Source organism: Vicia villosa, linkage group LG5 (genome assembly GCF_029867415.1).
Source record: "Vicia villosa cultivar HV-30 ecotype Madison, WI linkage group LG5, Vvil1.0, whole genome shotgun sequence".
NCBI classification, from domain to species: Eukaryota; Viridiplantae; Streptophyta; class Magnoliopsida; order Fabales; family Fabaceae; genus Vicia; species Vicia villosa.
The window spans coordinates 125323424-125348200 of NC_081184.1; the positions used below are offsets into that span (position 1 = coordinate 125323424).

Genomic DNA, 24777 nt, shown 5'->3' on the forward strand with positions numbered 1-24777 from the left:
CTTCTGCTACCAGGTGCAGGTTTGAGAAAATATAAACATCAACCTCAATACTACAGTATGATTTTCGCAATAGGAACTACTACTTAAGGCTAAAAGGAAATATAAACCTTACCTCACTCTAACACTCTAACTCAGATGAATCAAACAAATAATCTTCATCAAACTCGGAGCACAAATCTGCAGGGTTATTGTTGATTTGGTGAAACGAAGACAAATAAACCAAAAACAGAAATCTAATTGATCATGAAGTGTTAGGATTCACATTTAATGTGTCATATTAATAAATAAAAAAGAAACCACGACACTATAGTGATGAACATTCTTTTGCCTCCTATTTTAATGTTAGTTTTTCAACTATTCTTGTTGTGTATGCTTCCAACTAATACCTTGTAGACATGCCGCCAATTCTTGCCACTATTGTTAATTTATTTCCAGATTACTGACATTATCATCTGGTATTCATGACTGCAGGTCCACCAAAAAATGAGAATCTATGCAGTGAAACACAAAATATCTAGCATAAAATTGAGAGGCCAAAGCTTACGGGTTTCTAGTTGCCTGAGCAATGTCTGCAAGAAGTGTTCCATGAGGACCCCATGGTTCATTGCTGGTAACATCAAGAATCTGGTAGAGAAATATAAATCAACAAATCTAATTTAGTTTAAGGTTATAATACACAAAATTAACAGACAGAAAACAACCATTTCACGAAAAAAGCATCATGTAAAAAACATCATACTTCACATAAATCCTTACACCCACTATCATGATATTATTGGTACAATCATATACATAGTTTCATGCCAAACTTTCCAAATAAGAAAAACTTTACCTTTTGTTCAATGCTAGGAACTTTGAATTTTCTCTGGTGGCAAGCTTTAAAGACTCCAAAATCTAGGCCACTTATTTCTTTCTTTCATTTTATTACCTAGAATGATAGGACAAAAAAATGTGTGCGGATGATTATCAGGAATAGGAGAAATGGTGCCGCCATCTAGTTAGAAATTGTGCAAAAAAATTGGTAACCTACAGGAAAATTGAAGCCACAAAAAAAATGGATATATATGTCAAATACATGGAGCATCAAGCATGCTACCTGAACAAAACCTACCAAATTTTCCTCATATATACAACCAATGACCATAATAGATTATCATGAAAATGTTCCTCACAATCAATTTTTAAAGATCTATCTCAACTCAAATTTTTAAGATATTTCGACTCTTTGACAAAAATTGATATAGATTTAGATGTGTGAATGAAAATCGATAAGAGAAGATAATAACATAGGTTAGGAAGAAAAGCTTATTCATGGAAGAGTAAAACAGATTATTCCTACAAGAGTAAAAACACAAAACAACCTATTCATGGAAGAGCAAAATAACTTATTATTGGAAGACTAAAAACAAACGAAAACAGCTTATGCATAAGAACCCACAAAACAGATGAAATTTCAAAACCCTAGAAATTGAGCAGCATTTGTGAAATTTCAGTTCTAAAATAGCAAACCATGCTTCGATCACCATAACCGAGCTGCACCTGAAAACGTCAAACCACCTACTGCAACTCACCTTTGTTCCTCCTTATGCATCCAAACAAACACCAACCACACTCTTCCACTGCTTCTTTCCCGATCCACAACCACAAATTGTCACAAACCAGAGGAAGGAGAAAGGGAGACGAAGGAGAAAAGGGGTGACGGCAGATTTAGGGTTTGAAGAGATGAAGAGAAGGTTTTAATGTTAGAAAGCGGGAGAGAGAACACAGAAAGAGATAGAGAATTTGAATCGTGTGATTTGTTGTTGTGGGCCACCACACATTTTGATTATGGGTTTAATAAACCACCAAAAGACATTATTTGCACCAAATATATTATTTTAGACTAAATTAATCAAAGGGTATTTTAGTGAATACCAGAACAGTAAATTTTCTTATATTATAGATGTATATTTTAAAAAAAAATCTACATTGTCTTACAATTTTATCTTACATCTTAATATTTTATTTAACATAATGTAAAATATTAATTTCAATACTTTTCATTAATTTTATATAAAATAAAATAAATAAATAAATTGGATTTGATTTTTTGTACTAATAATAATTAAAAATTGCGTGTAAAAATAATAGTAAAGAGATAAAATTGTAATATTTTTAATTGACCACATCATGACCCAGAACATCAGTTCAAAGATGTTTTAAATCTTAACAAATTTAGTTGGATCCTATGAGATTTATTCCAGATATATCTCAGTATATTTTGCCGGTCAAGATGATTTTTATCTGAAACAAGGAAATCAAATCTCCAACAGAATTAATATTTGTATATTGAAGATTGAAAATTTGAAGATTTGTTGCAAGATTTAAGGAGAGTTATTACAGATTGGTATAGCTACAAGCATGTGGATCAATCATTTGTGGATAAAAAATTCGAAGCCCAAAGACTTTAGAAGACTATATATAGATAACCCTAGACCTAGTTTCACATATATGTTGTTTTTATCTTTCATAGTTTTGTAAATTAGGATTTGAGGTCTAAGGGCTTTGAGAGTCTCTCGTGTAACTTGAGGTGTATGTCACCCTTGTATCTTTTATACTTGTGGTAGACATTATTGTTCTTACTCAGAAGCCGTTAGGTAATGAGTTGAGTTTTTGTTCTCACTCTTTAAACTTTTAAGCATGAGTGTTGAGTTTTATTCTTGATTAAAGCTTTTAAGCAAGATCAAGATTTGTTCTTAGTCAAATCTGTGAAGCAAGACTAAGTATATTTTACTAGAAGTGTAGTCTTCCCTTGTCACTAGTTTATGACTTGATCTTTGAAGTGTGATCTTCAATTAGGTGAAAGGTCGTCGATACAGTAACTGGGACTGAGACTGTTACACATTGCTGTAGTGATTATAAGTGAGATGGGGTTTCTCATATCTAGGATGGTAATAGGTAGAGGTAACACATGATAATGATTAGGATGGAAAGTTGTAAAAGGAGAGTTTAGCTTTAAACTAATACTACATTGGACTTTCTTCCTGGTTTGATAGCCCCTAAAGTAGGTGATGTTGTACTGAACTGGGTTAACAATTCTGTGTGTGTTATTTAAGTTTCTGCATATTTATTTTCTGCATAATCACACAATTTCAAAATTATGTTCAAGATGTCATAGCAGATGTTGGAACATGTGTCTCGATATTAGATCTGTTATTAAGATATCAGTATGAACATGCATTGTCTGTACCAGAGAAATTTCACTAGTATCAAGACGAGTTTGTTGCATTGAAAGAGAGAGATGTTAGGATTTTGTTTTGAAAAAAGAGGAAGATAACTTACGAATAAGAAGAAGACAAAATAGAAAGTAGATAAACTTGATTACCTTTATGTTTGAAGATGCTAATGAGGAAGATCTTGCTGAATGTGGAAGATAGTGTTGTTGGGGTTTTGTTAAGAGAGTGACGACTACTCTGAGGGAAAGGTTGATAACTTCACTTATATATGTATAACTTATCATCACAGTTATTAAAATAAATCATGATATTATGTAAGTACTATTCACTATGGCTTCTGTTGCTGCTGGAAATCGAAGCAAGTAACCTTTAATATATCACAATGGTTCTGTTGAGTGATCATGATAAAATAAATTTTAATAACATATTGAAAAATTAAGGCGAGCGAATATTAGTTATTACTACAGTTATTTAGACGGGCGTAGCAATGTAGTGTTACCAAAGGTATCTTTTATAGTATTGTCATCATCATCATCAAATCAGAGTCTTTTTTCAATGTGTTTAAACTTAATCCATATTTATCGGTTTATCAAGCTTCATCTTATTTGAAATTAATATAGCACATGGAACAATTTACGTCTTCCTAAGTGTACAACCATACTTTAAGCTATTTGAACCTGTTTTATCTGCTCGATTGCTCTCGTGAAAAATAAAATTCAATCTCGCTCAGGATATGTTGCTAACCAACTTTGAATAAAATATGTTCTCTTTAAATTGGTGTTCTAACACAGTAATTCTCCGACCAAAATATGCTTGTATCTCATTATGTTGGATTCAGAGCATTTGGTTCACTGCGTCCCAATCTTGATAAAAATCACCTTTATTGTTTCCTAACCAACTCTTCAGTACAACATGTGCAGATTCAACTGTATTAGTTATTTTATTGTCAAAGTGTCTAATCTGATCGGTTTAGACACAAACAATTTCTCCTCCACCTAATCCAAAATAGTATTCTCAATATATTTTAGGAAATCTGGATATCTCACACACACCCTTCTGAAATGTATTATAGATTCAATATATAACTCTTTCGTGGAAGAATTTATTATACCATTCCATGCATCCATTATCTTTTCTAACACCACACCAGGTTTGACCATTTTTTCATCTCCATCCTTAATTTGTTTGGTGCCTATTGCAGTTTTTAATTGACTTCTCACATTTTTTACTATATGATACTTACAAAGTAATGCATACGATGTAGGAAACATCTTTGCAACCGAGTTCATCAGTGAAATGTCACGATCAGTGACAATTACATTTAGCATGTTTTCTTGTTCCTTCAACATATTCTTTCACATTTCTAAAGTCCATGTAACATTGTCTTCTTTTTCGAATTCCAAAAATGCAAAATCGACGAAAAAGTCATCTTTGTAGAAGCATATACTTGTTTGTTTTGTATATTGAATCAATTATGTGAATAGTTGGAAATGTGTTAAACAATTTGATGGAATCGGGATGAGTCCAAAATAAATCTCAAATATTAACTTTATCCTCACAAACCTTGTACCTAGAAACATAGTGGTCATCTTCCAAAAGTTTCAACAGTTACTGCATTTCAGATCTTGGACCTATTACCGCCTTGTTGTTTCTGACACATACATTATATACTTGTTTGATATTTGAAAGATTTTGAGATACTTCCTATTTCAAAGTTGCAAGTATGTTTTTTTGGCGCCACCATGTTTAATATCATGTCCAAAACAAGTTCTTTCTCTTCCGAAATAAGGCGACATACAATTAGATGGCCGACTAGTTTGTTACTCAAGGCAAGATTATGTATATTAGAAGTAATATTTAATTTCCATGTATCATCCGCCTTACAATTTAAACGGACACTCACATTTTCTCGATCTGATATCATCATATTTCAACTTCCTAATCAACAGTTGGTATGTGCCACTTCTTTCACATCTCACTACTACAAATGTTTGTCTTCTATAAGAACCATTGTCAAAATTTCCGATTAACTGCAACCCCCGATTTCCCAGCTTCCATGCGGACCCATTGTAGCGTATGTTCACGAACAATAAACTCTTATTTATTTATAAATTATTCACGAACATCTACCTCGACAACAACCGGCCTAGCACCCGGTTTAATATCAACTGATTTAACATCATTATTCACTTCATTTGATTTAACATCATCCTTCACTTTGTTCGATTTAACATTCATCCTCACAATAGCTTTGGAAAATATATTCAGATGCACCATATATAATATCAATCATAACAGAAAAACTTATTAAAAACTCAAAGTATTAGACAAATATGGAGACGGATCTCCGGAACAAATGAAACTTAGTCCAAAGATGCATATTCAGACTAACATTATTTTTTTAGCTAAAAAACGAGATTAATGCAAGGATTGAGAGATGAAATGAATGAACTTTACTTTAAATTACAACTTCTTTTGCTCCCTTGATATGATAAAATACAAGAATGTTGAAGTCGATTGAGAATGAAAGAAATTTTTTTAAGGGTTTTGAGAGTGAAATTAAGTAGGGTTTTGAGAGTGAAATTAAGTTTGATTATGAGGAAGAAGAACATGCAAGATTGTGTGTTACTTAATTTCCCACTGGATATTTTTGGATATGCATCTCCTCAATGAGTTATTAAATAAACCAGATCATTGAATAAAAACACAATAAATGAGTACAGGAGAATTTACGAAAGTGCATCTCTGGATGCACCTTAAATAACATACAAAGATGCATCTTCGGACTAGATTTTAACAAAAATGGGATGTGTGGCTGAATTACAAGGGATGGTGTGATTTTATGTGCGTTCAGAGATACATCTCCAGACACAATAAGGACTGTTTGGGATTTTCAAAAGTGTGGGGCGCACCCTATAAGGTGGAATGAATATTCCTTTTCGTTTAAAGGTCGAGCAAAGTAATACAAATTCCAACGTTCAACATATCCTCTAGCAAAAACTCATTTAAAGTCAGGGAATTGTTTAATGCACCATAAGTATTGTTTACCCACCCTAAAAAAAAAATCAAAACTATCCTCAAATTTTAAAAATACACTTTCTTATGTTATACTAAATACACCAAATTCTTGCATAAGCAAATCACACCTCGTTTTGTAAAAAAAAAAAAATATAAATATATACTTTTAAAATAAATCCAAAAGTATACTTCCCTAAATTAGGAAAAGTCACCTTATAGAAACTAACATCAGCATGGCTTGGAGCAACAAACAAATTTAAATTAGGGTAATGCTAATTTGTATCCTAAAAGCACAAGTTAAGAATTATTTGGAAAAAAATAATTTTAAACTTGTGCATTGATTTTAACAAAAACATAAAATTAATTTTTTATTGTATTTTTCAAAACAAAATTCTAAAAATAATTTTTTTAAATTTTTTTTATTGTATTTTCCAAAACAAAATTACCCTTTCTTTTAATATCCCTCATCCACATTCAGTGTAAGATATTTACTGAATGAATGTAACGTTCCTGCTCATTCTTTTATTATATGAGTAATGTTTGTGTTTTATTTTTTTTACATTTAACTATATAAATATTTTAAAATGGGATTATATATATATATATATATATATATATATATATATATATATATATATATATATATATATATTAATAATTAATAATTAATAATCCATCACAATTTATTTTATTAATATTTTGAAAAGAATATATATGTTCATACACAAAATTATATAACTTCTCTCCTCTTTTTCTCATCTCTTTCTCAAATAATTCAAATCTATTTTATTTCTCACCTATTTCTATCTTTACAACATCTTTCATATTTTTTTCTCTTTTCCCGATTTCTTCTCTATGCCAAACTTAGGATTAGAATTTTTGTTCAATATTCTTGCTTCCATTAATATGTCAAACACTCAGAACTATAGGCGTGTTATTTAATTAAAAGGGTAATGCTAACTTGTGTCCTAAGGGTCAAGTTAAGAAACATACTTTTAGAAATTTTGTTTTGAAAAATACAATAAAAAATTAATTTTATACTTTTATTAAAATCAATACACAAGTTCTAAAATATTCTTTCTTTAAATAAAAAATTGTCCCATTCTTCATTGTATAAGAGAGAAAGAATATTATGTGAGTTTCATGTGTTTTTAATCTCGGTTGTAGACTTTCTTTTCAACTTCTCTCTTTTATCAATCTCTCTTTTATTTCTCTCATTCCAAGCGCACCTTAAAGGAGTGTTTGGCATTTTTAGTGAACCAAAACTTATTAGATTTTTTTTTTACTTTACATTCTTTTGTTAGAATGTGCATAAAATATAGAACAGAACAGGGGTGTGCATGCTTTCTACATTACAAGAACTAATCCATTTTAGCGGTTCTAGTTTTAAACCAAACCATTTTTTATACAAAAATCATTAGAAATTGCAAAAAGGTTTTAATTTGGTTTCAAAACCGGTTCAAACTGGTTTTTAATCAAAACTAAATTGTTAGTAAATTGTAGCTTATTTTTTATTAGAATTTTTTTTATATTGTGTAACTTAATAATACTGGTATAAGTCGCAAGTTCCCAATTCTTTTAATAGACTCCACATTAATTTGCCTGACACGTTTGAATTGTTCATTATTTTATGCTTTTTTTTAAATAAAATTAAATAAAAAATAACTGAGATGAATAATAACATTCAGATAATTTAAATTAATGATTTGTTTCATCCTTGTAATAACATCGAACAACGTGACGTGTTTTTGTAAACATCCTACTTTGGCCACCTAAAAAACTATCTTATTCATTTTAAACATGATCTTTTATTTTATTTTATACTTTAATTTATAAGTTTATGACATTTTAAAGAATTAATTTATAAGTTTATGATGTATCGGATTTTCAAAATCACCAGTTCGTCATTTTTTATTAATATTGACTGGTTCTAACTATTTTTTACTGATTCTAAATTTTACACAGTTCAACAATTAGATCAGATCAATAAAAATTTTGGTTTCGATTCGACTAGTTAATTTGGTCTAATTTTTAAAATACTAAATTTATAAAAATAAAATAAAAATTTAATGAAAATACACCGACGGTATAAAGTAGTTTTATTCTGTCAGCGATTATAACCGATAATTTTTGTAGAAGTTTGATTTTTTTTTTATAAATCACATGTAAAATATTTTTTTTAAGGATTGTGAAACATTGACCGTATAAAACATTTTACACAGACGGTGCACTACCTTTAAACTAATAGGGTCTGTTTGGTAAAAATAGCAGTTGGTTGATAAGTTAGCTGATAGCTTATAGCTTATGACTGATGGCTTATAGCTTATAGCGGATGGTTGAGACTGATAGCTTATAAGCTAATTGAAGTGTTTGGTAAAACTAGCGGTTCAATTAACTTATAAATGTAAAATGACATAAAAGATATTTAATATATAATTATTTTATTTTAAATTAAAATAAATTATAAGGGTTAAAAATGGATTTTAATTAAAATAATAAGGATAAAAAAGGAAGAAAAAATAATAAGCTATAAGACATAAGCTAAAACGCTATTTGAAATAGCGTCTGAAAAATAAGCTATAAACTAGTAAAATAAGCTATAAGCTCGTGATGAAAAGACCGTTACCAAACGCGTCTAAATTATCATATGAGCTTATAAGACATAAGACATAAACTATAAGCTCGAAAACATGTCTTACCAACAGAACCATAAAATAAACTTATCAATACAAATTAATAAGAATTAAAAAATTTAATAGTAATGTAGAGATGAAAACAATATTTAATATTTAAGTCCAAATATAATATATAAATTAAAAATAAATTAAATTAAACTAAATTAAAATATTATATAATAAAAAGATAATTTAGTTTATAAATGAAGACAAATTAATTCATTAACTACAGAAGTTTTAGAATAAGATAATATATATAAAAAAAAAAAGGAGAAAAGAAAGATTGAAAAAAATGAATTCAGTAAAGAAAAATAACAGGAAATTGAATGGGCGAACAATGAATAAGTAACAATTTTTCATTTATTGATATCATATTCATTTGGTTATACGGATAACCATTGGTTATTAAAATTGGAAACCAGATTTTTATTTTAGTTATAAAATGGATTTGGAGTGGTTTTCATCTAACACAAATTAGATATTTAAAATTGGTACATTAGATTTTTAAAATTGATTCTTTTAAACCGTTTTTTTACGCACCCCTAGAGCAGAACACCTACGTTCTATTGTATACTATTTCATCCATTATATTTAATATTTATCCGAACTATTTTTTTCCAGATTAAACACAGACGTAGACGTATATTTCCAAATTAACTTTTTAGTAAAATGAGTGTCTCAATTGAGATGTCTCAATTGAGAATTAAGAATGTATGAGATGCGTATACAGAAATATATTTCCAAACTATTTTTTAGCAAAACGAGTGTCTCAATTGAGAATTAAAAATGTATGAAACGTGTATAAAGTGAATCTAAAAATACATCTCTAAATTAAATTTTGAAAATAATATGAGGTGAATCTCACTTAGGATGTATTTTGATGTAAAAATGATGCGGTCGAAAATACTCCAGATTCTAAGAGCATTTTTATAATTCCTTAGGGTACTTTTCCATCACTTAAGATGGAATAAGTAATTCCCTAAAGCCAAAGCAAGAGACTCATTTAAAGCCGAAGCAAAATACAAAGATACAAAGATAGTCAGCAAGGGGAAATTCATTAATTAATTCACATATATAAATCTACATAGAACTACATAGCTATCATGCAAAGGGTCACCAAAAGACGGATAGTGAACCAAAGAAATTTCAGGAGGACTATGAATCAATCAGAATGGACATACAATTGAGAATGGACATGCAATTGATGATATGCAAATAGGAAGTGATCATTATTTCTAAAATAAATAAAGATACAAAGATATTATAAGAATTTAAATCTTCTCAACATAAGAAATTTCCACAAGGGTGCATTAATCTCCTTTCATAAAGACTTTAGGAGTGGAAATCAAGTTTGTAGGATTGGTTGTGTATCTACAGAAGCTCCCATTCAGGTTCAGACACATTACAAGCTTCATCTAAATTCTTCATTAAATCTCCGCTCTTCCCATGCCATACTGCAAGCTCCTTATACTCTTGTTTTCTTGCCGACTTCTTCGATAAAGAAAACCCTTTCCGCATTGTTTTCTTAAAAAGGAAAACATTGTTGAAGTTAGAGGTGAATGCAAACGAATACCAAATAAAGATCAGTTTTTGGAAGAGAAAGGGGAGTAGGAGTGTGTACCTTGTTAGCCTTCAGATCGGCAATTTCTTTGGGAACTAATTCGAGATCGTCGCTCGTCACCATAACACAAGTTTCCTCAAGATCTTCTTCTTGCATGGTTTTAGGACTTTGATCTATGATAGCAGTATAGATCTTTGTTAAAGTTATTTGAAACTTAATAAATTTGGAATTTTCTTAAATATTAAGTACTAATTATCATGACATTAGAACAACGTGCAACTCAATGTTGAAAATAATGTTCGTAAAATCGCAACGAAGATCATGGGATCACACAATCGTGTGACGTACTGCCGTGCATATAGGATGGGAAGGGGAGGGACGTGCGGAAAATCGCAAGGTACTCATAGGATCCAGTTTTGTCAAATATTGGCCATGACGGATCGTGATGATGGATTTTTTGATAATCACCATGGCCAATTTGTGAAGGATGGCAGCACCATATGGGGGATTTTTGGCTTTCCGCCATGATACACCATCCGCCAATAATAACATTGGGGGCCAATAATAACATTGGGATCATGAGTAGATTACAGTCGGTTTTCATATAAAATTATAAGCATGAGATAAGGAAATACTCACCATCATAAGAAGGATTCGTACCAATCTGTTTTTCTTCATCTGAAGCTGGCTTTGAAACACTAGCTATATGATTTTGATCCTCATTTGAAATCTCACAACATTGTGATGGAAGACAAGTATTTGTTTCTGCCGAAGTGATTTCATTGAATATCTTGGTTGCAACCATTTTTTCATTTACTTTGTTCACATCAATGCCTTGATTTGGTTTAACATCCATGCTCCCAATGTGTTGTCTTGAACGCGAAACAATATTGCTTTTTTTGACAGGCTTCCTCGGAGACGATGTAAACAGAGCACCGGTCTTACCAGTTCCATCATATGCTGCAGCATGTATGCCATCTTTATCAACATTAAGACCGATTCTCCGACGCTCGGCTGTTTGTTTGGTATTAGCCTTTGCATATCTTTCCATGAAATTTTGGACTTGCTTCTTACCGAACCTAGCATCGGTACGTTGATCTATCGGCAATTCAGAGTCATCGTCACTTTCATCCAAAATACATGAAAGTGTAGGAATCAAATCTTTCATGATATCAGAATATAACTTTTTCACACTTTCTCCAACATTCTGCACCTGATTCTCAATATATTCAACTGTATCCTATAACCAAAGAACAAACATATATAAGAAATTTAGCGGCTGATATGATTGAAAAAGGTGCAATATAAATTAGGCATGGTATGCATTCATAAAAATTAAATTAAGCATGGTTATCATTAAAACAAAAGTTAAGTAATTAAGTAACATATTTGACTATTGTGTAATTACTAAATCAGCACATTGAATAGGTTGCAAACGGACATGCCTGCCTCGCAAAAGGCCGCAAAAACAGAACGAGTATAGGTCTAAACCTTTGACCCGCCCCGAAAAAAACGAGTGCAGGGCGGGCATTGCACCTTTAAAGTCTAAATATTGCAAAAAATTATGGTAATGCCTACTCCCGCAAAAAACAAAAAAACAGATGGGACAGTGGGAATATTAGAGGATGCGGGCCTAAAACCTTGGTCCACCCAGCGAAAAAGTGCGGACAAAACACAAATGTCTGGCGGGCCGGACCTGTTTTGTCATCCCTACACCCTAGTTAAAATTAAAGAACAATCATAACATACCTCATACATCAGATCTTCTGCGTCTAGGCACATATTTTCGAATTTCTGGTACATGTTTCCAACCCAATTTATGCCTTTTACCTCCATGGTGGCCATAATATCCTTCATGTATCTTAACCTATGAGATTTGTAATGCAATTATCTGCAAAAAAATCGAAAGAAATTACTCAACAGAGCCTAAAGTGATGGTGAAGTTATCTTAGCAATCAGCGTCAAGGGTAAAAGAACAATGATCATAAAGACAAAGATTGAATGCAGAAGAATTCAATTTCCAGCACATGACATGACACAATACAAGCCATTTAAACAGATAATTAACTAATAATTACAAAACTAACTAATGACAAACCATTTAAACAGGTAATTAACTAATAATACCAAAATCAAAACCATAACAACTTTATCTTCTAAAACCAAACCAAAACCTTCAACTAATTTCCCACATAACTTCTTAGCTTCAAACCCTAATGGCTTCTTCTCTCTCATCAACCAAGAGAGAGAAACATAAAAATCATGTAAAGTTCAATATTGTTTGATCACAACTCACAAAACAACAAATTTACCAAAAATAACAAAACCACACACACGTGACAAATTCAATTCAACACAACCAAAGAGAAACAGAAAATGGGTACAACACAACACAATACCAGCAAACAAAAAAACCAATTTTTCAACAAAGTTCATAACTTTCGATAACAAAACGAAAAACCCATTAAGAATATGAAGAGATAAGACAGCTGAATCGATCATAGAAAGAATCAAACGTACCTGTTATAAAAACAAAACCCTTTCAACCACACGAAAAAGGGTTCATCCGAATTCTTAAAAAGAGAGAAAAATAATCAAGAAAGAAGAAGAATTGAAGAGGAAAACACTTAAGAAGAGGTGTGACTTGTGAAATAGGGTACGAGGAGGAACAAATTAAGGAAACGTGCACCCTCAAGGTTTAGGTTTCCACACGTGTACTCTTTGTTTCATCATCCTATAATACATGCTAACAACATGAACATTCTTTTTATTCTTATTCTTATTTTATTCCAAAGTTTTCTATTTCGATTCTTTGTGTGTGACATTGACATATTTATAAATGTGTTGTAACTTCTTTCTTAAAATTCATCAATATGTGGTAAGTTATTTTTTAAGGATAAATGTGTAGTAATTTGTAATTATTTACCAAAAAAAGGTTTTTATATGGTATTTATGAAGACAAATATAACAATTGTACGATGAAAATAAAAGGGTATAATTTATTTATTGATGTATGATGAAAATAAAAGGGTATGATTTATTTATTTATTGATATATGTGTGGGTTTAACTTGATATATTTTCTACAATGTAATATTGTTGTTTAAGTGTATGAGTTTCTATTTTTGTTTGAGTTTATGTGTGGTATTGAACTTAGGTTCCTTTAGTGATTTCTAACTTTTAAAAAAAAAAAATTGGTATCTGACTTTGAGGCCGATTTTTAACATTTTTTTAGTCAGTGTTCTAAGTTATGTCCTAAAAAAGTTATTTGAGTAATATGTTATGGCTTAAGAATAAGTTTTAACAATTTGTCCTTGAAAACAACATGTAATGATTTAATAAATTATGTTGTTTGAATTAAAATGAATAATCTTTTATGTATCACACATTGTAATGCATTAACCTATCACATATTAAGATGAACACATATCAAACATGTCTTAAAATGTGTAGTTGTGATGTTTTGTGATATAATGATGTAACTTAACATGAATAATCTATCATGTCATGAATATTTTCTTACAATATAAATTACAAGTGATTTTTGCTACATTTCAGTTGAACTTTAAAAATGTCAAGGCCATTTATTTTTATAAGTGATTTGAAAAAAGGAAATCAAGTATGGAAGATTGCTATTCGAGTAGTTGATTTCTGGATAGTAAAAGAGCGTAGTGACCAACAACATGTTGAGCTGGTCATACAAGATGCCAAGGTAGACATTAGTTTTAAGTCAATTTAAAATGTATATTTTCACCTAACTATTTATGATTCTATTTTTGTTAAAAATTATAGGGTGACCAGATCCATGTGTTAACCCTTCATCAAGATTTTGAATATTGGATGGACAATATCGAAGAACATCAGACTTATATAGTGTACAATGGTGAACCACTTGATAATGATTTTTCCTTCAAGTTGTGCGAAAACAAGTTGAAACTCCTCTTAAATGGTGGCACTACTATTTCAAAAGCGGATTTCCCAGACATCCCTCCACATCAATTCAAGTTTAAAGCCATTTCTGAAATTCTTGATGGAAAATTCATGTTTGATTACTTATATGGTAATCAATTGCATTTAAACCATTGTAAAGTTTGTCCATTGTGCATTATATCATTTGCGAGAACCACTTATTTGTATGTAATGTATCAGATGTAATTGGAGTGCTTCATGAGGTTGGGAAATCACAACCTGCTAATGGAGGCACAATGGCATATACCAATATTTCCCTAAGCGATGAAAGGTATGAACTCATACAACCAAAATGTTTTGTAATTTAAAAAATTTATCATCTAACCATTGTCAATGATTTTAATCTTCTAAGTGGAAACATCATTGATGTTGCTTTGTGGGAGGATTATGGAACAAAATTGATGACTTATATGAGTTCAAATGGTATAAAGGAGCCAACTATTGTTATTATAACTCATGCTTTGTGCAAACAAAACTCAAGTACATTTTCTATCTTATTATATCTTTTGAATTAACAAACCATTACTACGAAAGTGCTTTATTTGTTGCATTTAACAATTCTATTTTAGTAACTGGGAAACCAAGCATGTCAAATGCTTGGAGTGGTTCTAGACTCCACATCAATTTGGATCATCCCCAAGTTGTACAATTTAAATCAAAGTAAGACCAGTTGTCCATATTTAAATATTAATTACAATCTTGCTTGTTTGATAAATGTAATGAACTATATAAAACTTATTTATGGTTTCAGATTAGGTGTAACAAAAAGTTCCCAAACTGCTTTAAAATCATTTTCACAAACACCTGATTCACAACAGCCTTCACAAGACAACTCTTTCACAAAAATGAAGGAAGTAAAAACTATTGCAGAGATCAATGGATTGCAACATGTAAAAAATTAAATATTCTACCTTTGATGTTCAATGGTTGGAGTTATGTAATTTGTGATTGTTTGTGAATTTAATTATGTAGGAGAGTTTCTGCATCACAGTAGGCAAGACCAAAAGGTTCAAGCCAAACAAGTTTGGCTGGTATTATGAAGCTTGTCCTACATGCAATAGGCCTAACAAGACTCCTGGTATGCCTTTTGAATGCACGTGTGGTCAGAAAGGTGTCTTACCGGTAACAAAGTATGTTTGCATACACAAGAAAACTCAAAATTTGGTATCATTAATCAATTAAAGCTTGATTGAGTATGTGTATTTCATATTGTAGGTACAAAATAGAAATCGAGGTTGAGTACGATAATCATGTTGGATTCTTTATGTTTTTGGATAAAGAATGTGTCCCAATTGTTGGAATGTATGCTCAAGAATTAAGAAAAGTGATGAAGGATGTAAGTTCAACCTATATAGACATTTGAATCCTTAGTAGTTTATCAATGTTCTATTCTTTAATTATTTTTATCTGGCTTAGGCTGGAGAGGATAATCACAAGATTTACCCTTCACACCTAGACCAACTTTTAGAAAAGGAGTTTGCGTTACGAATTAAGTTCCAACCTTACTTTGGCCAATCGTCGATTGTAATGCTAACTGAAGATGTAAAAGTTATCAAAATGATAAAGGATTATATGAACCCAAATGAGGTAATTCGATGATATTTCTCTCATGTAGCATGTACATTTATATAAAAATAATCTTATGTTTTTAATCACACTTTTAATGTAAAATTAATATTAAATGGTTTTATCGCTGATTAACACTCAATATTTTATTATTATATTTGTACATTACACTTCAAAGGTTTCTAAGATGTGCAAGACGGTTGAAGGGATAAATCATGATTTACCAAATATGGAAAAAGTTATATCAACTCCCACAAAGGATGTAGAGTACTCAACTGTAAGTTCTCAATCATTATTGTTTATACAAATTTGTATCTACATTTTGTCACAATTGATGTATGTATGGAAAACCATTATAAGTTAATAATTTTTTTTATAATTTATCAATATTCAATCAAAGTTGTCCCCATAAGTTATCAAAATTGTATGGTTGTGATTGGGGTGTACTATAAAATTTTTGTGTTTGTGATTGTGATGTATGGTTGGAAAAGCATGATAAGTTGTCAAAAATTTATCATATGTTATTTATATTCTGTCAAAGTTTTCCCCATAAGTTATCAAAATTATGTGATTGTGGTTGTTGTGTATTGTAAAAGAAATTATGATTGTGATGTATGTTTAGAAAAGCATGATAAGTTATTAAATTTATTTCCGAAGTTATTAAATTTTTGTCAAAAATTGTCCCATAAGCCATCAACAAATTTTGATTGTGCTTCTGGTCTATTGTTAAACTTCTAACAAAATATTATGATTTAATTTGTTCTATGAAATAATTTTGTTTCATCTTCATGTTGATTGATGTAGTATTTTAAGTGATCAAACTTTATTAAAGATGTGCAACTGGATGATTCTTTTGTACAAATGTAATAACAAAGAATAAGTAATCACACCGGTACTTAAAATGCTAAATGTAAAAAATATATTTAAATTTATTCTTATTTAAGAAACTAAACTTAATATGCTTCACAATCTGTAATGAATGTATTAAGATGTACTCTAATATTTTTTGTAAAATTAATTGACTGCAGCAAAGTGCATCCGTCCAACAAAACTGGAGTCAAGAAACAAGTTCAAACAATACCCCGACTAAGAGGATGGTCACTTCAAATGGCCTTGAAGAAATTTCTGCATCTGAGATCATAACTTCAAAAGAGTCATCCAAAAAAATCAAGAAGGAGTGATTTTTAGTTTTTAGAAATTATTTTGAAAATGGTTAATCTATCCATTTTTGTTGAGATTTCATCTCAGTTTTTATAAGGGTTATATCCAATAATCTACCACTATATCCTAAATTGAGGTTTCTCATGTGGATTATATCCTAACATTAAATAACTCATATTTTTTTTATGCTGATAACTTAATTAAACATGAATGACAATTCTATTTAAGCATTACATAATTTGATGATAAGATTTATTAAAGTTTGAATCTATATTTGAAAGTTATATATTGAATTTTAAATTAAATATGATATGGCTTTTGTATTGATTAATGTCTTCAATCTAATTCAATAAATTGACTGTGTAAATTTAAATCATGTGTGTCATAATAATTAAGGTGTATTGATACTTTTCTTTTTAGTGCATAATTTTTTTAATCTAAATTTCATCTAAATTGAAAACTTCAAACTACAATGACATGCAACTAAAAAATATGACATTAATGCAACATGTCCTATATGTCAGACTAATGATATTTACTAGGGACATTACTAGAAAGTTCTTGGCGGTTTTGCAAGTATAGATATAAAGAAGTTTACAATCATCTAGGGACATTACTAAAAATTCTTAGTTTTGAAATCAATTTTAAATTTTCTCTTTTTCTCTACGGTCCAAAGGAAATCAAGTTTATCTACTCCTTCCCCATTTTCATGGTAAGTAGAGATAAACAGAGATTACCACAATTTAAGATGAATACTTTGAATAAAATTTTTAAATCTAGCTTTTCATAATTCAAACCTAACACCATAAAACGGTAGGGATTTTTTTAGGAAATGTCTCTTTTTTAAAAGTGTGTAGGAAGTTGTCTTCCTCCCGAGATGATTAGTCAATGAATAGGAGTTAGACTTTGACGCTACTTGTTGGATATGTGACTCCAGACACAAGAGAAGGGGTGAATTGTGTGTTTTAGAAATATGGTAGTTTGAAAAACTTTCTTTAACATTACTAGAGTTTTAAAAACATTATGAAATCGTTTGTAAGAAATTAGCAATGAAAAAATAAATAAGTAGAAAATAAAGAGCTATGGGTAAGAGAAGTAACACCAAGAATTATAGAGGTTCGATCAAAATAGAGCGATCTAATCCTCTCCCCAAGATTTGATCTTGAGAGCATTCAATAATTCTTAAGAGATTTTAATAGGTTAAACTCCCGAACCCCCTATACAAGGAAAAATGAAGTTTCATACTAACTTTCAACCATCAGTGGACACCAAAGAGAAGCGGTTAGTCTTTCGTCCAAACAGTAGATTGAAGCGTATAATCTTCTTTTCAAACAACAACTTGATGTGGTTAGTCCCTAAGATAAACCAAGATTTTCCGCTAGCTTATCTCAAACCAAGGTGAGCTTTTGAACCGGGTTGAACTAATAAACCGAACCGAGGTTCTTACCAGACTGACCACAAACCATTAAGATTTTAAATCATGCTAATATCGAACCGTAGAAATATTTTGACCGGGATGAGCTCACGAACCAAATAGGGGTTTTTAGCAAAATAACAACAAACCAAGTTGAGATTTTGAACCTGACTGATCTCGAACCAAGGTAAGCTTTTGACTAGCCTTAGCTTACGAACCAAAATGACGACTTAGAATGCAATTCTCAAAACCAAACCTTAACGAGTTTAGCTTTTAACCCAAATACATAATCCCTTATGGATAAATTATTAAACCAAGAGAAAATACTCCTTGGTGGATTTACAACAATGCTCGTTCCAAAATTACAAAAAATTCTCACTAAACAAAAGAACTTCCTCGAAGTGCTACGGCTAAATTTAAGTGAGAGAAAGTTGAAAAATATTTTAGAGAGAGATTGAGGTGTGAGATAGAATACTAAAGATTATGGATGTCAAATTGTGAAGGGAATGGCCTCTATTTATAGGCTAGAGGGTGGCGCAAAAAAGGAAAATTTCTTGGGACAAAATTAATGTTTCAATCGATTGACACCTTTCTTCAATCAATTGGAAAACCTCAAAATAAACGTTTAGGATGTTTAAAAAGGAAGGAAATGATATAGAGTCATTGTCGTTCATTAATACATTGTCCCAATTGTTTAAGGATGATTTTTTCACTAACCCAATAAATTGGTATGAATGTCAATCGATTGAATAATACAAATTTTATCCAAAATGCTTCAAACACTTCCTGATTCAACTGACACGACTTCAAAACCTTTTTAGGAATAATTCTTTAATAAAAATAGACTTTGAATCTTGTTTTAGTGTGTGTGATTTGACCATATAACTTTACAAAAAAGCCCTTGTGCTTTTACAACATACTGTTCACTCAGACACCACATAGCGAGCTTTCACACTTTCTTTTTATTCACACTTTCTTTTTATTGATACTTTGATTTATTCTTGGAGACGAGTCTTGAGATTTCTTCAAGTTGAGTGCCATCATCAAAGTATGTTTGCAGTGATCATCAAACCCTAACTTGTTTGTTTGCATCTTTAACCATTTGAATTAAATACTTTTTTTAGTTGTCATCATGTTATCGGGATCTTCCTTGATTACTTAACCAACAAAATATGGTTCCACAGAAAATTGAATTACTTTACTATTACGAGACTTGATATTACTTTTTGTGTGAGTGTTGTAAGTCAATTTATGTTTTTCCCCCACTAATACTCACTGGGAAGCACTAATTCACATTGTTAAATATCTGAATAAAACTCCAGGAAAGAGAATTGTGTACAAAGATCATGGGCATATGCATGTGGAGGTTTTTTCTAATTCAGATTGGACAGGATGTCCAGTTGATCATAAGTCTACCACGGGATATTGTATATTCTTCGGCAATAATTTGATATCTTAGAAAAGTAAGAAACAAAATTTAGTAGTAAGATCAAGTGCAGAAGCAGACTACAAGGCTATGGCTCAAACTACTTGTGAACTGATATGGGTAAGACAAATCTTGGATGAGATGAAATTTGTGAATAATTGTCGTATGAAATTGTTGTGTGATAACCAAACTGCCATATATATTGCATCAAATTCGGTCTTTCATAAAATAACAAAAAACCAGAGAGAAGGTTCAAGAAAATCTCATATCCACTTCCTATGTTAGTACAGAAAATAAACTAGTAAATTTGTTTACAAATGCATTGAATGATATTCCTAGTGATTTTATTTGAATAGTTCCTCAATAGTTTGATGTGTAGAATTGATAGACTTCTCTGTTTTGAAAGTTAATCTTTCTAAGAGCTTACTGGTAGGTGTTAATGTAAATATGTTATGATGATTATTGGATGTTGCTCAGAGTCGGATAAATTTTTTAGACTTCGGAACACCCTTAAACGCGGCCTCGGTATTTCTTTCTTGCAATGTTGATTCTTTACCCTTTAAGTTCTTTGGTGTCAAAGTTGGTGATAGTCCTAGGAAAATTTCTATGTGGAGAGATATGACTAACCTCTTGAGGAGTAGGTTGGCCGTTTGGAAAGGAAGACACCTCTCGCTAGCTGGTCGTGTTACTTTGATCAATACAGTTTTGAACATAATTCCAATTTACTCTTTATCTTTCTACAAAGCGCCTTCTAAAGCTATTCGTGAAATTCGTTCAATTCAAAGCAACTTCCTTTGGGGTGGTTGTGAGAATATGAATATTCATTGGGTGAGTTGGGACATTATTTGCAATCCTCGAGAAAAGGGTGGTCTTGGTTTAAAAGATGATGTGGAGGTTATAAATTTGGCACTCTTGATTAAGTGGAAATTAATGGAGGATTTTGAAAGAGCATGATTCGGTTTGGAGTGGGATTTTAAGAACGCGTTATGGTGATCCGGCGACTAAGGTTCTCATTGGTGATAAAAGTGTGTTGAATAAGAGGGATTCCATTTGGTGGAGAGATCTCATTACCTCCGATAATTCTGTTTTATGTCGTGTGATCGTTTTGCAGGAGCTGTTATTTGTAGAATCGGAAATGGTGAGGAAACCTCGTTTTGGCATTCAAGGTAGCATGGTCTTTAACCTTTGAAAGAGGCCTACCCATAGCTGTTTCTGCAAGCGGCAGACCCGTGCAGTTCGGTCGCTGCACGTGGTTCTTGGTCCAATCACAACTGGGCTTGGAATTTTGCGGCTATTCTCGAGAATGCAGAAGCTGTGCAGCCTGGTTTACAACTTGAGTTCGAGGATCTAATGCACGATTTGGTTTTGGAGGATAACATTGAGGATAGCTACGAGTGGTCGAATGGATCTTATGAAAATTTTACGATTAAGTCTTGCTTTGAGCACTTTAATGCAAATTCTTCCGTTTCTCCTATTTCCGCGAATGTGGTGAAAACTATAAACTATTTATGGAAAATTAAAGTCCCTTCAAAATTATAAACTTTTGGTTGGAGAATCTTACTCAATAGGATGCCTACTAAGGATCAATTGTTCAAGAGAGGTATTTTGTTGAATTCAAATGATTTTTGTTGTGTGTTTTGTTTGTCGGAGGTGGAATCTTTAGCGCATCTTTGTGGTCTTTGCTCGATATCAGAAAGAATTTGGAGGAAGGTTTACAATTGGATCGGAAACTTTGTGGAAATAAATTTGGGGGAGTTTGAAGGTTTTTTCTCCTCTTGCGAAAAGGTGAAAAATTTAGATAAAAGGACAACAATTGCAGTCATTTGGTTGGCTACGATGTGGAGTCTTTGGTTGAAGCGCAATGTCATCATCTTTAAGGGAGAGTCTTTCAACTTCGATGAGTGTTTGTTGGAAATAGTCCTTAATGCGTGGAAGTGGATGTGCTCCTTTTGTAATCTTTTAGATTCTAGTAACTTTTATGTATGGAATACCGTACTTCTCCTTTGTTTTAGGACGAGGCTTTCCGTTCTATAATCGGGTGGAGTATCCCTTATATTCCTTTTAATAGATCCGTTGCCTATTAAAAAATAATAATCTAGACTTACCAATTGACGATAATTCCAAAAGTTGGAATTTTGGATCTCGATAATCCAGTAGATTAGAACTTAATATCATGAACATAATGAGATGTATGTGAATAACCAGATTCTAGGGTGTAGTTAGTGAGGCCTTAATTTCAAACAACAGTACCTTTAACGTAAGACAACTACAAAGAAGAATGCACAAAACAACCAAATAAGGTTTCTTATAACAAAACCCTTGATTAAACTCAAAATCTGTTTATGTTCCAAAAAGGTTTAAGGTAACATAAAATCCAAAGATGTTTCATTGAGGAACCGTTGCTGTTAATGTCACATGCCTAGGGTCAGTAAGAATTGATGTTATGTTCATAAAACCAGCTTCCCTCAGTGTTTCATCCATATCAGTCAAGTAGTACTCATCAAGAAACGGTTCTGTGCTCTTCATCAACGTAAACAGGACTGGAGACAATTCCTACAGCACATGAAGAAAACAAATGAAAAACTTTGATAATGTTCCAACTGTGAACATTATGGTCAAGAGAAGCCGGGAAATACCTGTAGGACTTTCGACTTTGGCTGCAAAAGGAAGTATTAATGATATCAGTGTTTGTGATAGGAACATAGATTAAAAAAGAAACATGATCATGATTTTATATACCGAATTATCTGTCATAGCTAGCGTGCCTCCAGGCCGAAGGAGACGGAATGCTTCCTTTACTATATTCACTATAGCTCTATTAGGACATTCATGAAACTGCATAAATTGAAAAACATTAGTCCCTAAACAATAATGTATATACAAAGCCGTCTGCATAAATTTTAGGTCCCGTGCGGTAGTCCATTTTACATGGCCTCAAAGACGACCCTTAGTATATATAGAAAGTATTCTCTGAATTTAGAGGAGGAACAAATAAGGTGAGAAAAAGACCATACCACATAAGCAATAGATACAAGATCAAATGACTTAGAAGGCAAGCCTGTGTCTTCTCCATTAGCATGTATCCATTTTATAGGATTTTTTCTAGTTGTTCCTCTCTTTTCCTTATGCTGAGCAACAGATAGAAAGTAGGGTGACAAATCTAGCCCCTGGAACAAAACATTTCAATGTCATGCATAAGGCTTCTTTAACATCGCGTTGACAAAGAAACTTCATTCATTAAAAACTCACTGTGACTTTGGCTGTAGGGAACTTGTCTGCAAGATATCTTGAGCTAACTCCTACAGAACATCCAATATCTAGAATGTCATCAATCGCGGATGTTTGTGAATGCTGTAGATGATGTTGTTCAATTGCATTAAGCCAATTTCCGCGTAGGACCTGAGTCGCTTCATCTACGGAAGAAGCGGTAGGAATCGCTCGTCTTACCATTGACTTAGTGGCAGCTTCTGCTTCTGCTGCTGCCTATCATCATATAACACAGATCTTAATGATATCATATAACAAAAGCGTATCTGGTGTTCAACACATATCAGCATCCGACACTGACACTGACACAACACACCGGACAAATCAGCAATTACCACTTACCAGCCATGTAAGATTCCCCTCATCATATGCATGGAATGGATTCAAATAATCTGCACAGAAAACTCATCAAATCACTTGAAAGTTGAAACATGCAGTACAAAGAAAAGAAAAAGAACAAAAAGTAATATGAAATTACAATCTGGATATACTAAAGACTTGTTTTGAATGCTGTCCAGCTCCTTATAAACATCTGACTCCAAAATCACCTTTGTCATTTCCCTCCATGGTATGTTATTTTTCTCAGCTGTACTGTGCATTCATTCATATCCAAAAAACACATTGATTAACATTATTGATTCTGAAACTGGTCTATTATACAAGTGAAAAAATGTTACGAAACTAGTTATGCAAAATGCGATGGTTAACCTTATTAAAACCTGTCTAGCGCCAAGTTTGAGTATAGAGTACAAGGGTTTGAATGAAATGAGAGCTCGAACCAAGCGAGAGAGAGGAGTTTCTCCTGTCCATTTTGGTCGGATTAAGTTTCCTTCTTCGAAAGTACTGACTTTATGGGAGGTTGTTGTATCGGAAGCCGCCGCGTGAACAGTTAAGTGACGCCGTGATGGTGCTCTTGCCGTTGCGGTGGTGATACCGTGCGAAGAGATTAGTGAGGAGAGGTTGTGAAGTGGTGGTGATGACAGAGCCATTGTGTGTGAAACTGTTGGGAAAAAATTGCGACCACAAACACAATCTATGTCCTAAAGTGTAATACCGCGTTCACCAATAATATGCAGCCACGTGGAGCTTAAAAAAAAAACTATATATCTCCATTAGGGCGGTTATTGGACCTATGAAATCGGAAAACCACCCGAGAACCGGTTCATTGGAACCGGACCAATGGGCCGACTGAAATGTTACTCAGTCTGGGAATGGATAATTTTTTTATCCCATACCAAAAATGGATACTATATTGATATTTATTGGATATTTTTGTCGGATATCCGAAGTAACGGTCTGATTTCGATTCAAAAAAATGGTTCATCGTTGTTTCGGTCCGGTCTGAATTTACCCAATTACTATTTCGATCCGGTTCTCGAAATAGCAAATATCCAGATCGGACTGATAACATCCCTAATCTCCATTAAGGCATGTCAATAAAATGGGGGCACCGTCCCCTTATTGGATTTCTCATTGGAGATTGTTCAATATCCCTAATTAAAAATA

The 24777-nt window shown here is 32.0% G+C and overlaps 2 protein-coding genes across 2 annotated transcripts; both read right to left on the minus strand.

Annotated features, from left to right (window-relative positions):
• Positions 1 to 10066: 10066 nt before the first annotated feature.
• Positions 10067 to 13203, minus strand: LOC131607248 (uncharacterized). The gene is made up of 5 exons (XM_058879266.1): positions 12990 to 13203; positions 12219 to 12360; positions 11109 to 11709; positions 10530 to 10642; positions 10067 to 10432 (listed from the first exon to the last, which is right to left on the minus strand). The coding sequence occupies exons 2-5, from the start codon at positions 12324 to 12326 to the stop codon at positions 10280 to 10282; spliced, it is 975 nt and encodes a 324-aa protein (XP_058735249.1). The 5' UTR covers positions 12327 to 12360; positions 12990 to 13203; the 3' UTR covers positions 10067 to 10279.
• Positions 13204 to 22305: 9102 nt separating this feature from the next.
• On the minus strand, positions 22306 to 24295 carry LOC131607249 (uncharacterized). Its single transcript, XM_058879267.1, has 8 exons — positions 23980 to 24295; positions 23750 to 23862; positions 23614 to 23663; positions 23254 to 23487; positions 23019 to 23171; positions 22744 to 22839; positions 22641 to 22661; positions 22306 to 22557 (listed from the first exon to the last, which is right to left on the minus strand). The coding sequence occupies exons 1-8, from the start codon at positions 24258 to 24260 to the stop codon at positions 22390 to 22392; spliced, it is 1116 nt and encodes a 371-aa protein (XP_058735250.1). The 5' UTR covers positions 24261 to 24295; the 3' UTR covers positions 22306 to 22389.
• Positions 24296 to 24777: the final 482 nt, after the last annotated feature.

Coding starts and splice junctions, on each gene's coding strand:
- LOC131607248 (XM_058879266.1), bottom strand. CDS start 12,326: ATGAAGGATATTATGGCCACCATGGAGGTAAAAGGCATAAATTGGGTT. Junction 10,643..11,108: donor TACGAATCCTTCTTATGATG/GTGAGTATTTCC, acceptor CTGCTATCATAG/ATCAAAGTCCTAAAACCATG. Junction 10,433..10,529: donor CCGATCTGAAGGCTAACAAG/GTACACACTCCT, acceptor TTCCTTTTTAAG/AAAACAATGCGGAAAGGGTT.
- LOC131607249 (XM_058879267.1), bottom strand. CDS start 24,260: ATGGCTCTGTCATCACCACCACTTCACAACCTCTCCTCACTAATCTCT. Junction 23,488..23,613: donor AGGGGAATCTTACATGGCTG/GTAAGTGGTAAT, acceptor ATATGATGATAG/GCAGCAGCAGAAGCAGAAGC. Junction 23,172..23,253: donor TCCCTACAGCCAAAGTCACA/GTGAGTTTTTAA, acceptor GTTTTGTTCCAG/GGGCTAGATTTGTCACCCTA.